Source organism: Lathamus discolor, chromosome 8, assembly GCF_037157495.1.
Source record: "Lathamus discolor isolate bLatDis1 chromosome 8, bLatDis1.hap1, whole genome shotgun sequence".
Taxonomy (NCBI): Eukaryota; Metazoa; Chordata; class Aves; order Psittaciformes; family Psittacidae; genus Lathamus; species Lathamus discolor.
This window is the reverse complement of record NC_088891.1, coordinates 14,426,961-14,442,189: the sequence shown is the minus strand read 5'-3', so window position 1 is coordinate 14,442,189 and position 15,229 is coordinate 14,426,961. Positions and strand designations below refer to the sequence as shown.

General features: G+C 40.6%; 1 protein-coding gene across 1 annotated transcript in view; it reads left to right on the top strand.

Moving 5' to 3' along the window:
• PRTG (protogenin) overlaps window positions 1–15,229 on the top strand; it is a 77,822-nt gene that overhangs the window by 56,406 nt on the left and 6,187 nt on the right. Inside the window, exons 12-15 of the mRNA XM_065688409.1 lie at window positions 9,824–9,919; window positions 10,465–10,651; window positions 12,315–12,442; window positions 13,164–13,334. Coding sequence (XP_065544481.1) covers window positions 9,824–9,919; window positions 10,465–10,651; window positions 12,315–12,442; window positions 13,164–13,334 — 582 coding nt within the window. The remainder of the gene's footprint in view (window positions 1–9,823; window positions 9,920–10,464; window positions 10,652–12,314; window positions 12,443–13,163; window positions 13,335–15,229) is intronic.

The following is a 15,229-nucleotide window of genomic DNA, read 5'->3' as shown; positions in this document are numbered from 1 at the left end:
CACAAAAGGGTCAAAATGGCACAGGGTATCCATGACAGACCAGCAGAAAATGTTGGTTCTGAAAGAAAATTTATTTCATAGCTTCAGGGAAAAGTTTGGTCCCTGTGAACAGATTGCCTTTGTCATTGTGTAAAAATGTGTTGTTTGTAAGGTGATGCTGGATGTCAGGCAGTCAATGCGTACGTGTGATAGAGCTTGGTACCTAAACAGATGTTAAACCAAACTTGGTGGAGTGCTTGTTGCATTTTCTGGAAGCATTCTCCTTAGCATGAAGGTCAGGCAAATTGTTTAAACTTCCTTCCCATCTGCAACCCAGAAATGTTGGTCTTCCCTGGGGAGATCATCTTTTCAGTCTCTTCCATCTTATGGAAAAGAACCTTTTATAGCACATTCCTGTTTTGAGGCATGCTTGTAGGTGTGTTTTGTGGGGCTTTCTTTTGGGGATTTTTTTCCTTGCCCCCCAGCGCTCTACTGTAATGTTTTATTGACTGTTTTTCATCCGGCATGGGTCAGTTGGTGTGTGTAAGGGAACCTGTTGTATGGGATGGCACATCCTATTTGGACCACTGCATGCATTCTCAGTGGACATCTCTGTGTTAGTAACTGGGTAATTAAGGCTCTGCTGGCTCCTTTGGACACTCTTCCCCTCACCCCGCCCTCCCTTTCTTCTTCCAGAGATGGCCTCTCTACATAATTCCATTAAAGTGATTGTGCTCTGAGGGGTAGACTGAGGGGCAGTGCTCTCATCTTTCAAAGCAGGACCAATGAGCTATGTGCTTTCCACTGGGCAGCAACAAAAGAAAAGGTCTCTCAGAAGAAAAGACGAGCACAAAAGATCAAAATTAGGTGTTTGTCCTGGCCTCTGGTATTGCTTTCAAGTTAGCTTTTGAGGGCTCACTTTGAAAACGGTGAGCCGGGCTACTTAACATAAGGGTGTCTGCTAGTTTGAGAGTGTGTTGTTAGAATAATATTGGAAGAGAGCTTCTTGCCTGTGCAATTTAACAGTTCTCTGAAACACCAGAGAAGCATGGGGACTGATTGAAAACCCTACAGGCATAGCGGTAACGTTCTGCTCCCATCAGGAAATTGAGCAGTGTAAAATACTTGAGGTTTGCTTCACTTCTTTTAAAAAGATAAGGGATATTTAGAGAGTTCTCTAGTTTCTGTAGCCTCCAAAAGGCCGAAACGCTGTATGCTGGGAATTCATCTGGCCCCGCTAGCCCTCCCCCCCACACTTCTTTTTGTATAAAGCTGCAATTGCTGATGGTGGGCAGCAGAAGAGGTGATGTTTTTACTGCAAGGGGGTGTGAGGTGTTGTTTGTCCTGGGGCCCTCTAAGGGGATAGGGCAAAGCTACAAAAGGGATACAGACCCTTTTCAGATTTAGACAAATAAGCCATCCAAAGGCGCGGAAAGCCAGACCCTTTAGCTGGATCAGTTCACACATGTCCTACGTTCTAGTTTCTACCAAAATAAACTTTTACAGTGTTGTACAAAGAACAAATTGGTTAGTTTCCACTTCAGTTATTTGGTTTGCAAAGGAAATCATGAGTCTCACAGACAGTCTTTGTTCCATCTATCTGTTTAAAGTTACCTTTAAATGGAAAAAGAAACCATGAGATGTAAAATGTTGGTGATTTGTAACCTCTCAAACTATTTTAGCCTGATACGAACAAGTTGTAATTCAAAATGTGTGCTCGGTTGAAATTCCTACTCCTTTAAAAACAGAAATAGTTCAATATTGTCTGAAGCTAGGAATAATGCTTAGAAATTACAGGCCCAAAGCCTTGTCAGGATTTTAAAAAAACAGAACAGGATTCCTAAACTGTGTTTATTTGCTTAATCGTATGTCCTTGAGCAAGGTAAAAGGGCACTTTTCAGCAAAGAGAAATAAAATCCAGTACTGACAATCTGAGAGGGGATACCTGCTTTTGAAAGGAACAGACCTGAATCTGCATAATCTTTCTGCTTCCCAGCTTTATGTTACTGTTTGTCTTGATGCGCTTCTGTCTCTTCTGTCTAGCACATTTGAAATGTATTTGCTTATTTTCCTAATAAGTTTCTGCTGTATTTACATTACTTTGCTTCAAAAGTACATTTTTAAGGATAGTATTTCTCGGTGCTCTTCCTTTCCCACCCTTCCCCCTTAATAATTCCCCTGGACCTCTGTTGCTTGAAGCAGACTTTGGCTAGCCCCAGATTCGATGTCAAAGGCCATGACCCGATGTCAGAGCAGCCCATGCTGCTGGCCTCTTCTTTGAATAATTATCTGGAGTTTATTGTGTTGGAGGGGCGGGCTTGGGGGCAGCACAGTCACCCTGGCAAACCAGACCAATGGGCTCTCCAGCCGGACCACGACCCAACAATGGACCTGTAGGTTACACACAAAATCCGGCAGCACAAAAGATTCAATTAAAAACGGACATTTGGCCACAGAAGTTTTGGCCTCAGAACAACCATTTTTTCTGCCTTCTGAGTGTAATGTGGGTTTGACACCTTTGATCGAAAGGAAAAAAGTATTATGTAAAAAAATGTGTATAACTGAAGGATTGTTCTTACCCTCTTCCCCAGCAGTTAGAATTTCCATTCTGGATATAGCTTAAGATGTTAATTCGAGGTTTCTAGTTGCTGAACTTCACTCAGAACATCAAACCACTGAACTTACTTGTTTTCTCCTCTAGAAATTCTGTGCAATCCTAATTCTTCTAGAAACAAGAACAAAGCTCCCAATACTTTTATGTCTATTGATATTTTCCTCTTAAAGCGCTGAGAATGGGTTTGTTCAAAACAGGTATGATAAAGGTTCAGTATCCAGACTTAATGAGTCAACAGTAAATGATAGTAAAATGTCCATTTTCTTTGGGCTTCTTTATCTTTCCCTCTCCCCAAAGAGGACTTAAAAAGCCTGAAATCCAGATTGTGGAGTGCTGCCTCTTCTTATCAGGACTGAATGAAAGGCTGCTGGAGGTGGACTCGCTGATCTGGAGGGGTGGGAAGAAAAAAAAAGTGCTTTCATGGTCTGACCTCGGATTCTTTCTTAATTTTATCTAGCCCTGACCTGTTGGCTCTGCTGTGGCTCCTTTCAAGGCCTTCAGAGCTTCACAAACATGCAGCAGCTGAAGGAAACAATGACAGGGCTTTCAGGGGTTGCAATATTACACTCTCGTGTAACCTTGGCTAGGTAGCCTGTCAACAGATGCTTTCTACGAAGCATTTACCAGAAAGCCAAAATTTTGGCTGTGTTGGCACCAGTGAACATGGCTCTACAACATTCTTGATTCAGGACTCTTCGGTTTGTATTTGGTATAAGCTTCAGCTGAATGAAGAGTTACCTAGAGCGTGTCTTGTGTGTACAGTGTGGTGAGGGAACCTGCTGGTACAGGCTTTATACTTACATTTAATGCTATAAATTTACTTGGAATAGAAGAATCATATGAAAACAAATTATCAAAATTGGAATGGGATAAACACAGTTTGATCTTTTGCAGAAAACTGATCTGAAGATAGTGTTAAAATGTAACCAGGACATGTGCATTTCTGTGGGGTTTTTTTTGAGAAGGGAGGATGGAATTACGTATGGGTTAGGATTTTTCATTGGCTGTGTTGTTAGCATCGTGCTGCTTTAAGCTTAAAGGGTTTTAATTGTGTAGTAGAATGTAGTGAGAATGGAAATCTGTTCCATTCTGAATATGACAGTGACTTGATTGTCCTTAGTAACTTTTCCTAAAAGTTCAGTCTGTGGAATTTTGGCAATTTTAGAATGAGGAGTTGCATTAAAAAGTACTTCACCAGCTGCAAAGTGATTAGAAGCACATTTTTTGTTTTAGTTGTTTTAACTGCTAATACAGGCATTTAATCTTTGTGCCTCTAGTTTTTCCAGCTGGGTTCATTGGAGGTGCATGAGGACACCATCTGGCAGTAATGAGATATAACTCTACCAGATGGAACTAACCCACGTTCGTTGGAGGGATGTTCCTTCCTCTCCCCATGTCACCTTTATCACCAGGGAAATGTCTTCAAAACAGAGGACTTTCCCCCCCACCTCCCCTTCCTCCAGATAACGGTAGCTGCTACAGCAGTCATCCCAGAAAAACCTGCTTTTCAGTGGACATATTTCAAAGGCCAGTAAGGGTCAACAGAAGCACCATTTATTCTATTGTGGAATGATGCCAGATAGTTTTAGATGGTTTTGTGTACTTGTCTCAATGTTTTAGAAGAACTGAATTACTGAGTTTGAGACAGTAACTCAATGCAATTCCATGGAATACACCAAAATACACTAAAACTAGTTCTGGCATGAGAAGATAACAACTCTGTAGTTGCTTTTGCTTACTGTTGTGTATGCATTTACTAGATCATTTGTATTTCCCTAAGCTTTGAAAACTGGGCTCTGTATGTTTAATCCACATTTAACTAGTAAATATGCATAACATAAACATATTAAAATCCTAAGTTTTGGAAAAGAAAATGAGAAATCTGAATATTAGTATTTCTGACTGACAGCTGCTTTGTAGCAGCAACTTCTCCCCTACTGACAAATGGAAGATTTACATGGAAGCAAGGCTGATGGCAGTAGTAAAAAACAGTGAATAACTTTGAGCTGGTGCAATAAAACATGAATGCTTCAGTGAACTGTAGAGCAATATAACAGCTAATAAATCAAGTCTCAATTCTTCATATTTTTGCAGTTTCTCTCAGTTTCTTGTGTCCCGACAGATAAGCAGCTGTGGCTCTTCCTCCATGCTGGGAAATGAAATGACTTGTCACGAAACAGGGTTGGAATATCTGAGTACACTGTTGTATCTTTCTTGAAGAAGCTGGGCTTTAGCATTAACATTAGTAATGGCCAAAAGCTTCCTACCTGCTGTCTAAGAGGCTGAACATCATCTCTAAGATTGTATCTCAGGGATGCAGTACAACAGTACCATACACAAGTAAATCATTGCCATCTGAATTCTTGCCAAGTTTCAGCTCATGTAATGCTTAATGTTTTTTCCAAGTTACAATCCATGTGTTAAATGATAGTTTAATTCTTTTGCTCATACATGCAGTATTTAGCTTTGCCCTAGTTCCACTATAAGGTGCAGAACCCATTCATAGCCTTGCAAAACAAAAAGAAGGCTCCCCCATGTGTCCTGCTTCTGAAAGACCCACCAGGGTTGAATCTGTAGGGCTCACTGCAGATTTCTGTGGGAGAGTGAATGACAGGATCCGGGATTCCAGAGGAGTATCACCAGGGAGCAGTGACCTACAAAAACTGTCATAGGAAAATGAGGCTGATCCTACATCAATTGTAAACTGGGGATTTTTGGGACAGTATCTGTTTTGATAATTTGCAATTAATTGATATAAAGGTATTTAGTTTTTTCCTGCTTTTATTTTATAGAAGTGTTAGTGACAGAGGTGAAATTTGTGCCTCTGGTTGAACTATTATTTATGTGTGTTTAATCCTAACATGTTTTGGTTACATAAAAAGGGAATGTGAGGGAGCCCTATTGTCCTGTGTGAAGATATCCCAGTTTATCACACCCGGCCTACAATGTCTTTTGAGACAGCCTGTGTGTACTCCAGAGGCATTCTTGTAATAAAATTGATGAATTAGCTGTAGCATGTTTATATCAACATCAGTGCCAGCCTCTTGATTTGTACAGTGTAGTTTTTGCATCCTTTCCACCAGCTGATGTAAGTAGTAACAATAAAAATGCCTTTTAAAAAGCTGTAGGTGCTGTGACACCGAATTCTATAAGAGCCTAATGCCTGCAGCACTCAAAAACCCCAAACAAAACAAACCACATTCAACAGAAATTAAGTTTAAAAAATTCAGCCAGTTGGTAAACAGGAGACAGAATTCTTCCTGTTCACCTTAGGCCTGGAAACAAGCCTTCAATCACTACACAGCTGCTGGCAATTGCAAGAGGATTAGTTGAAATGACTCAGTGTAACCAGCTGCTCAGGGAAGTTTGGAAATGCAGGGGTAAAATGTTCCTGTGAGGTGGTTTTTTTTACTTAAACCAAATTTATGTGTTGAACAGGCTGAGTAAAGGACTGCACCTACTTTGTTTCTGAATAGCAGTGATCTTCCTTGGGAAGAAGTGTTACTCCTGGGTATGTTATGACCATGACTGATAGCCTCAATACTCGCTTCCTTGTTTTCTGAGCCTCTTGAGCCTCCTGTTGCTGTATAATGTGCATGGATGGCGTGCACTAAATTTGAGACTGTCAGCCCCCCAGGTGGCTCAATCTTTTATCAGTGATCTATGTGTAAACTATTCAGGATACCTATGCTGGTTAAAGATAAGAAAGCTTCTGAAGTTTGTTTTCTCAGAGTATGTCTGACTTTGACTGTTTGATCCAGCTGATGAACTGCTAGATGGAAGTGTTTATGCCAAGTTTGTATTGTGATTGCGTTGAGGAGTAAATCATATCAAAAGCCTTGAAATGAAACTAACAGTAGTTGAAAATATTCTAAACAGAGGCTACTTCAGAAAATATTTTCCACTGTTTCATAAAAACAAATAGTGTACAAGTATCTGTTGGAACTGGAGGTAGATCTTTTGGCTATCGATTGCCTTTGTTTTGCATGTGGTGGAGCTATGATCAACATGGAACAGCATCTCAGCAGGTACTTTGCTTTGATCATCGCTAATGTTACACATGTAATCTGAGAAGCAAGTTTTACATCAAATTCTTTTGCTGCTCAGTACACTGTCTTTAAAATTCTTTTATATGGTCCTTTTTGGTTTATTATGACATTTAGGCTTTTCTGGGCCAGTACATAATGCAGCCCTCCTCAGTTGCTGCTGCAATTACAGATACCAGCGGATAGTTTTGCAGCCATTGAAACAGTAATATGTGACAGCTTAAAAATTCTGTCATTTCTTTTGCATTGAACTAGTCGTGCTACCAACTGAGCCTCAATGTCCTGAAGTGATCCTTGAGTTTTACATGGCAGAGACTAGTTGAGAGACTGAAGTTTTAAACAGGTTCTTCTATATAACAATAATTCTCTTTGAAGCTTCTTGCACTACACAAGAGCAAGATGAATGGTATTCAACACTGTGCTTTTTCTACATGTAGAGCATAAAAGACACTTAACAAGTACTAAAAAACGTGCTTTTCTCCAAGCCGTTTGAATTTTCTTGGTGGGAGTTGCATTTTTACCTTCCTTCCACATCCCATCCTTCTGCCTCTCCTCCCAGTCAAGTGTTAACAAGGAATTCAGTTTAAAAAAAAAAGGCAGCAATGAGGATAAACAGACCTCACAGGCTCCTCATTCAGCTCAGCAGGGCACTAGACCTCAGCTATTCTTCATTTCACAGTGAAGATGATCAGTTCTGGGTGACCACTTTCAAAGGGCAGAGAGTTTTTGAAGGTGCTCGGCAGGATGATGAATTGTTGTGTCTGTCATCCTGGGTCCTGCGGAAATGCAGCGGGGGTCTCTTCTGCAGGAACTTGTAAAGGAAAAGGTCGACGGTGACACTTGGCTGGCTGGCTGCCACCTGGGTAGGTGGAATCTCTTCAAGAGTCTGCTAAATAGTACCTGAATTCCCATTTTTTCTAAGAAGGGATGGGAGAATCGATTACTGAAACAACCTCTAAAGAGGAATCCTAATGAGATCTTAGAGATGTCTTGATGGCTTCTCTTTAAAATCTTAGCTTTGGTTTTGAGTACTTCAGCAACGCTCCACATGGCTGTACTCCTAGCACAGGTTAGGAAGCCTGGGAAGGTGTGTATTTCTGCTTTGCTGAGATGCGTGCTGTAATTTGTCCTAACAAGTCCCCATAAGTTGATTTTAGTGTATTCAAACCACTTGGTACTTCTGAAGTGTAGCTATCTTCCTGGTTGAGCTTTGTGTTTTTAAATGCATCTTCCCTTCGCATGTCTTTTGTTTTTACCAATTTTTTAGAGATTGCAGTGGTTTCCATATAATTTGCTTACTCGTTTTCTGAATTTTCAGTATTAAAATTCCATATTCTCTTTTATCACATACTTAACGTTATTTTGTGTGTTTGTGTCCATCTCCTCCTGTTCTCTGTAGTTTGCTGGGAACAACTGATGTCATCTGTTGTTAAAGTGATAGTGTAAAGTGAAAAAAAGAACTTCAAAGCAGATGAGAATTTTACTCTAGTTAAAAAATAAATCACAAGGTTTTGGATGTTTTGTTATTTATATCATCTATTTGTGATGTTAAAGTCTATTTGAAAAATGGGAATGGGCTCCTCTTGCCTATTCTGCCACTAGTGTTAAACACATCAAAGAAATACTTTACTCTGAATTTAAGAGCCCCTTTTCTTTTACAGCTGTATTTAGATTTTGGTAAAATAGTCTCTTAAAAACAAACATACGTAGAAATGTAAACTCTACCTGGCAGTAGTTAATTTAAAGCCGATGGTGGTAACTACAGCACAAAAAAATTGTCTACTTCAAAAGAATATGAAAAGATTTTATATAATGCATTATTGTGAAATTACTGCGCTGTGCTTATGGAAACCTCAAATCAAGAGCTGTTGAGGTTGTATTGCTGGTGCAGAGACTGCAGAGGGAGCCAAGGATCCGATGTGAACAAAAGTCCTATTTGTGGTGAAGAAATGTCAGGGATTTGTGTTCCTGTTTATTTCATGAGAGAGGCTACGTCAGATCCCAGCTAAAATGAGAAAGAAAGAGCAGAGCTTGCTTTGAGAAGGGATAATATTGCGGTGTTTTATGGCAAGGACAAAAATAAACAAGATCGGCACAGCTACATAACGTCCAAACCTTCCGAAAATCTTAAAAGAAGGAATTAGGCTCATGTCAATAGAAGAATGTCCTAATGCCTACATCAGTGCTGGGGTGAAGTTTAGGTAGACCCAGGAGAGCTCATACGTACTAATAGCAAATGCTACCGCCTTGCAAATCATCATTGTCTAGAAGGGGTTTGTTGCAACTATCAGCACAAGGGAGTAGGCTGCAGAGAAGCAGTGCAGCCATCCTGGGGCTTTGCACACCTAGCCACCAATGGGTACCCTGTGCCAGCCCTGCTGACAGAAAGCTCAAGGCCCCTTTTGAACTCATTTCTCTGTAGTAATTTTTCACCTGGATCAAGGCCAGTGTATCATTAACAGAGCGGAGGGAAGCAGCAAACTGCAATTCGGCCATCCACAGATGTGGCCAGAGAAGGGGAAATAGAGAGACCCTTCAAGCTGGGACAGTGACCTCCTAAGAATGCCAGAACAAGCTTTCAAGAAAACACGTAGAAGTGGAAGTTGTTAGTCACAGGCACTGTTAACAATCAGTGGTTGTTCACAGTACATCTCCTCTTGGCACCTGGAACAAAAACATTTCCCATTTCTTTGCTGGGTCCTGTCTTCCTGCCTTTGCTTTGATTGCCCTGCTTCATTACAGCCTGCTTATCCAGAAATAAATGTTAGTTTCTGTGGCCTCGTGCTGGCTGTTTTGACAAGTCTTTATTATAGACTGAAAACACGTTCAGTATGCTGAATCCTGCTATTAAATCTACCTCTACAGCTATGAAGGTGTGATTTTGTTACAGATAGAAATGTGGTATTTATCCTACTACCACTGATTTTTGTCACAAACTTCTGTTTCAGGCTATCAGAGGCAAGGCTGGGAAATGGTGGCTGATTCTGGGAAAAAGTTCAGGGAAATTCTTAGGGCTGGAGAAAAGACAGACTTCCAGGCATCCGGCCTGCTCATCAGGCTGCTGACTGTACTGGACAAGTTTTGAAACAAACTTGCAGGAGAATCGAGTTACCTGGCTATCTGCTGAAGTCCGAAAATCCTTACTTTTTACTCGAGTCTCATTATTCCTTTTCTTTTTGTATAGATCCTAGAAGAAAATATCATGTAAGGCTGCTGGCATATAACAGTATGGAAGAAGGTTATCAGGCAGACCAAACAGTCAGCACTCCAGGATGTGTCTGTAAGTGTTACAGGTGCATGAAGAATTTATTAGGAGCTGAGATCTTTCATGGTCCCCTCAGCTCTGTGGTTTTAACCTATAAATAATCAATTAATTCAGTGTAAAACAGAGAACCAGAAAGATTGTATCTGTGACAAGTACTACCCTAGTCATCCTGCAACTGAGGCAGTCTCCAGTGTTCATGAACTGCAGCTGAGGAAACAAGATAGCTACCAAAAGTTTTCCTCCACTACTAGATTGCCTGCATCATCTAACCAGTGACGTATCATGTGTCTTATGAGAGATTTGTCTCTCTCCTTTTTCTCTATTTATAGTTTTGACTTTGGTCTTGACTAAACAAGTGGGACTAGAGAAGTAATAAGTGACGTGTACTGGGTTGGAAGCTTGAACTAGATTCCTGGATGTGAATACCAGATAATGCTGGGTAGGGGCAGATTTGAATCTTAAACCTGCGGCTTAAAGACAGGCTCAGGTCTGTCTTTTAATCATACCACTATCTGTATACAGTTCAATAAATAATTAATGCTCCTTTTTGTTCTGAACAGCTGTCCGTGATCGCATGGTGCCACCACCGCCACCTCCTCACCACCTCTATGCCAAAGCTAACACTTCGTCTTCTATCTACCTTCACTGGGGAAAGCCTGCCTTTACATCTGCACAAGTCATTAACTACACGATCCGCTGCAACCCAGTGGGGCTGCAGAATGCTTCTCTGGTTCTCTACCTTCAAACGTAAGTGCAGTGCTGCTAATGAGTCTTGGTTTCCCTTTTCCAGATCCTTTTCACTCAGATTCTACTCTACTTCCTGCTCTCTCTTAGTTGCTTTTTACTGTAACAACTTTTATCTCCCTTACAGGACAGTGTGTTTTGCCCAGTGGCTGCTAGTTTTGTTTCTTGGGTTTTTTTAAGATGTGTTCATAGAACAGCTTTGTTCTCTGCCTGTGATGCTTGTGTTGGATCCCTGGACAAGCTCTTGAATGGCTGTTTAGCCAAGTTGAATTTAGTTTTAAGGTCTTTTTCAACCAAACAAAGAGAGTAACTATAGGTAACTTGTCCGGGCAAAGTGACTCCATCCAGTGTTTGATTTTAAGACTGGAAACTAGAATTTTTTAGATTTGAGGGCTCAAGCATGTTACTGTGGGAATGCCACATTCCTGAGTGTGTGGCACCCTGCCAGGAGAAAGCTGAGCAGGAACTAGGGCTCTTTCAGAGAAGCAACACATGAGGCATAGAATGGCAGAACAGGGAAGAAATTCTGCCTAGGCCTGGTGTTCAGCTCTGCTCAGGTGGTGTGGGCACAGAAGACACTGCTCCATTGTGACTGCCTGTGATAGGGGCAATGGTGCTGTTGAGGGAATCCATGTAGCTCCTTCAATACGTGGCTTTACTCAAGCCTTCTAAATAAGAAAAATGCTGTCCTGAAAGATAGTTTCCATCCTAATGTCAATGGGTTTCTCTTCAAAGAGCACATCCCCTGCTGTATAACTCCTGACTTACTGATTTGACACAGTATAATCACCATGTAAAATTCTTAGTGTGCAGTATGGAGCATGGCAATGAATGCTGCTTTTTGTGATAGGATGATGCTATTGCAAATATTGGTGACTGCCTTTGCAGTATGAAAGATGAAAATACTAAGTGGGATTTAATAAAGCAATATCTGTAGAGTAACACCATTTTAAACTGAGATTTAATCTCGACTGGTATTACCACCCTGGTCTATCCCACCCCCAGAGTCAGAATAAAGCAGAATGTCTACAAACTGACTTTCTGATCAAATAGTAAACTATGATGTTACAGTTAACATAATCAATTTTACAATTAATAAATTACCAAATACAACTACAAGATGAATAGGGAACATTCATATTCTACAGAGATCCCCAGAACAGGAGGTGATAGAGGCTGTAAGTGGAAAGGGAAGTTGCACACATAGCCGCTGTCTATTCTGTGAACTGAGAAGCAGATCCAGGAATAGCTGATGGAGCCAACATTGTGCTTTTTCAGCTTGTGGTGCTGGTTGTAGTATAAGTGTTACTCCAGCTTGAAGCATACTGTCCTATGGAAATGCTTAAAGAGCTGAGTTTCGGATACTACTGCTGTTCTGGGCAGTAATATTCTTACACTTGCTTGTGCATCAGCTGTCCAAACAACCTTTATAAAAACTTGAGCTTAAGTTAACTGACAGCACACAGAACATCTGCAGGAGAGTTCCAGGTTAGTGCATTTTCAGGTAGACAGTGCAGATGGACCATGTGTCTGGACTTGCACTGTTTTTTCTTGTGTGGAACTGACAATGGGAATCTACTCACAGTGACTAAGAGATATCAGTTGAGTCTGGGATCTTGAAGTCAACTGCTGCAGTTAAATGTATTTTATTCCTTCATCTGGACAGGTCAGAGACTCAGATGTTAGTTCAAGGTCTTGAGCCAAAAACCATGTATGAATTTGCAGTTCGGCTCCATGTGGACCAGCTCTCCAGCCCCTGGAGTCCAGTAGTCTACCATACTACCCTTCCAGAAGGTAAGGCACTAGCAGAGGACCACATAGCTCTAAAAAGAAAGCTCAGTAAACCGAATGGCGTGAAAAATTGCTTATTAATTTCAAGCTGTCTGTAGGAGAGAGTAATACTTTCCTCTTGAGATACAGATATTGCTCTTCTTGGTGAAAGATAGAAAAGTGCTGTCAGGAAAATCCTTGTTTTGGAACTGGGAAATTGTTTTTCAAGAATTACCTAAAATCAGCAATGATTTTGATATAAAATTAGCAACCACTGGAAATAACTTGGATCAAAACTTTAAAATATGTATTGAAGAGGCATGGCTGTTTCCTAGGCACTATGGAAACACATTTTAAACCCCGTAACCCTATTACACATCTACTGCCCTGGTTGCTGGTTTGCTGTTCTGTCAGCTTGGTGAGTGGCAATCAAAAACTGGAGGTCCATGTTCTCAGCATTGCGGTGTTTGGGACATACCTGTTCACAGGGTAATGACGTGGGGGTTTTGTCAGTAACTGTTTCCTTCCGGAGCTGAAGGAAAAATACTAAATTTGCTTTTACGGAATCTGAGCTATTGGTCAGATCAGAGTGAACAGGAGAGTTTCTCTTGAGGAGCAGTATGTGTTTGTATGTTTATCTGGGATGTAGCAGTAGCCATTAGGTCTCTGCATCAGTTTCTTTCTGAGCAGTTTAATTGCATGTAAATTAGGTTAGCCTAATAGCATTGTGTTACTGTTCTCACAGCACCATCTGGCCCTCCAGTAGGAGTGAAGGTGACTTTGATAGAGGATAATACTGCTTTGGTTTCCTGGAAGCCACCTGATGGTCCTGAAACAGTTGTTACACGATACACTATCCTGTATGCATCCAGGAAGTCTTGGATTGCTGGGGAATGGCAAGTGTTGCACAGAGAAGGTAAACTAAAATCATAAACCTGTGAACTGGATAAACAATAAGGCTGCTTATAAGATGCTTTGTTACTTTCAGCTCCCTTGGACTACACTAAGAAATTCATTTGAATGTTCATGTGAAAGTTCTAAGAAAATTGTAATTAGCTTAGAATTATTCCTATGGTTGCGATGAAAATGTATTAAAGAACAAATAATACTGAGAAGGTGAGGGGAGAGCAGCTCTCTGTGTTGCTCTGGAGCTCAGTGTGTGCATGTGAACCGAAATGTCTCATAAATCCAATTACATCCATCTTAGTTCTGTTGTAACCAGGACTGTGATGGTTTCATTTTGTAAATGCACTCTTTCAGGTCTCCGAAATCTCTGAAGTCTCTGAGATGCCTTGCTTTCCAGAAATAAATTTATAAATGTGGCTGTGTGGGATTAGATGTTTCTTTCAATCACTGCCAATCCAGTTAGCTCAGTTCACTTAATGAACTTTCCCCTATTCCCAGCAAATTGCTCTGCAAATTCAATTTAACTCTCTGGCTCTATTCTGCTGCTGAGCCCTGGCTAGCTAATCTAACAGGAACTCAGGTATGGGGATGTGAACTTCAGTCACATCTTTGTGATTAGATATTGTATACATTTTTATAGGGATTTTCCAGGATAATACTATGATTTGAAGAGCTGCATTGAGAATAGATTTCTACTATAGCTAGAAAAAAAGAAAAAGGCATTTACTGTTCGGCTGGTATTCCAAATAGATAGAGGCAGTTCAGAATATATAAAATTCTAATCATATATTAAACCAGAGAGGGAAGCTCAAGTGTTACAGAATAAAGTCATGTGCTTGAGTAGCTTATTTAAGAGGATTGCCCAGGAAAAGTTGCTATTTTGTTGTTTTGTGTTGTTTGATGGCTAAAAGCTTCGTTGTCAGCAGAGTGAGGCTTGAAATTTTCCATGGCGAAAATTCATAAAGAAATGAGTGCACTTACAGAGGACAGTTGGTTTTGCCATCAGTGAGAGGAACTGTTTTAGTTCAAAGATGGTGGTTGTTCTTTGTGCTGCTCCTGAAGAGAGGACGAAGGACCAACAGCCATTCTGAAAGGTGGCAGTGCTGCTTTGTCTTTGCTGGAGCAGAATGGTATTTGTTGGGCTGGCCTCAAGTAGAATGGTCAGCTGTGAAGAGTAACAGTAAAATGACTATTACTGGTGAGCAAAAGTTGTGAACGATAGCTAGTCTCTGAAGTACCAATGAGGCCTAACTACAGGGGGGAAGATTGAGCCCATGGTTTTTCATTATTAAAATTGTTCAATGAAACAGTGATACAAAGTTGTCCCATTATATTGTGGAAGGAAACAGTGATGTAAAGTTGTCATATTAAGGGACCAATTTAATACTAAAGCTTACTCACTAAAAACCCCAGCAGATGTAAATTCACAGAGAGCTTATCTATAAAGAGTGTATCTTGTCATTCTGGTGATGTCTGTTGTGTGCAGCAAAGTGACTGAATTGCTTTCAGGTATGTACTTCAGCTCAGCCATGGCTGTAAAACTGAGCAGCATCTCAAATAGTGTTTTATCACAGGTATTTCAGACGAGGGGATGCCAATAACAGTAAACATTTTCATGTGTTCCCATACTGAAAGTGTTGTCTGGAGTGAGCAAATGGAGAGCTATAAATCTCAGTGTATTACTATGTCCATCAATGCTAGAGTCACTAATTTTGTATTTTGACAGATATATTAGGGTTTGAGGCATGGCATTGGAGTTAAGGCATTGTGACACATTAGGGCAATCTGTAGTGCTCTTAATTAAAGTACAGATGAAAAAGTCTGAAAGAAAGTTAGTATGTCAGGGTAAAAATGGGCAAATACTGTGATACACCCATGGAAGTCCTTTCACAAGTCATTTGAGAT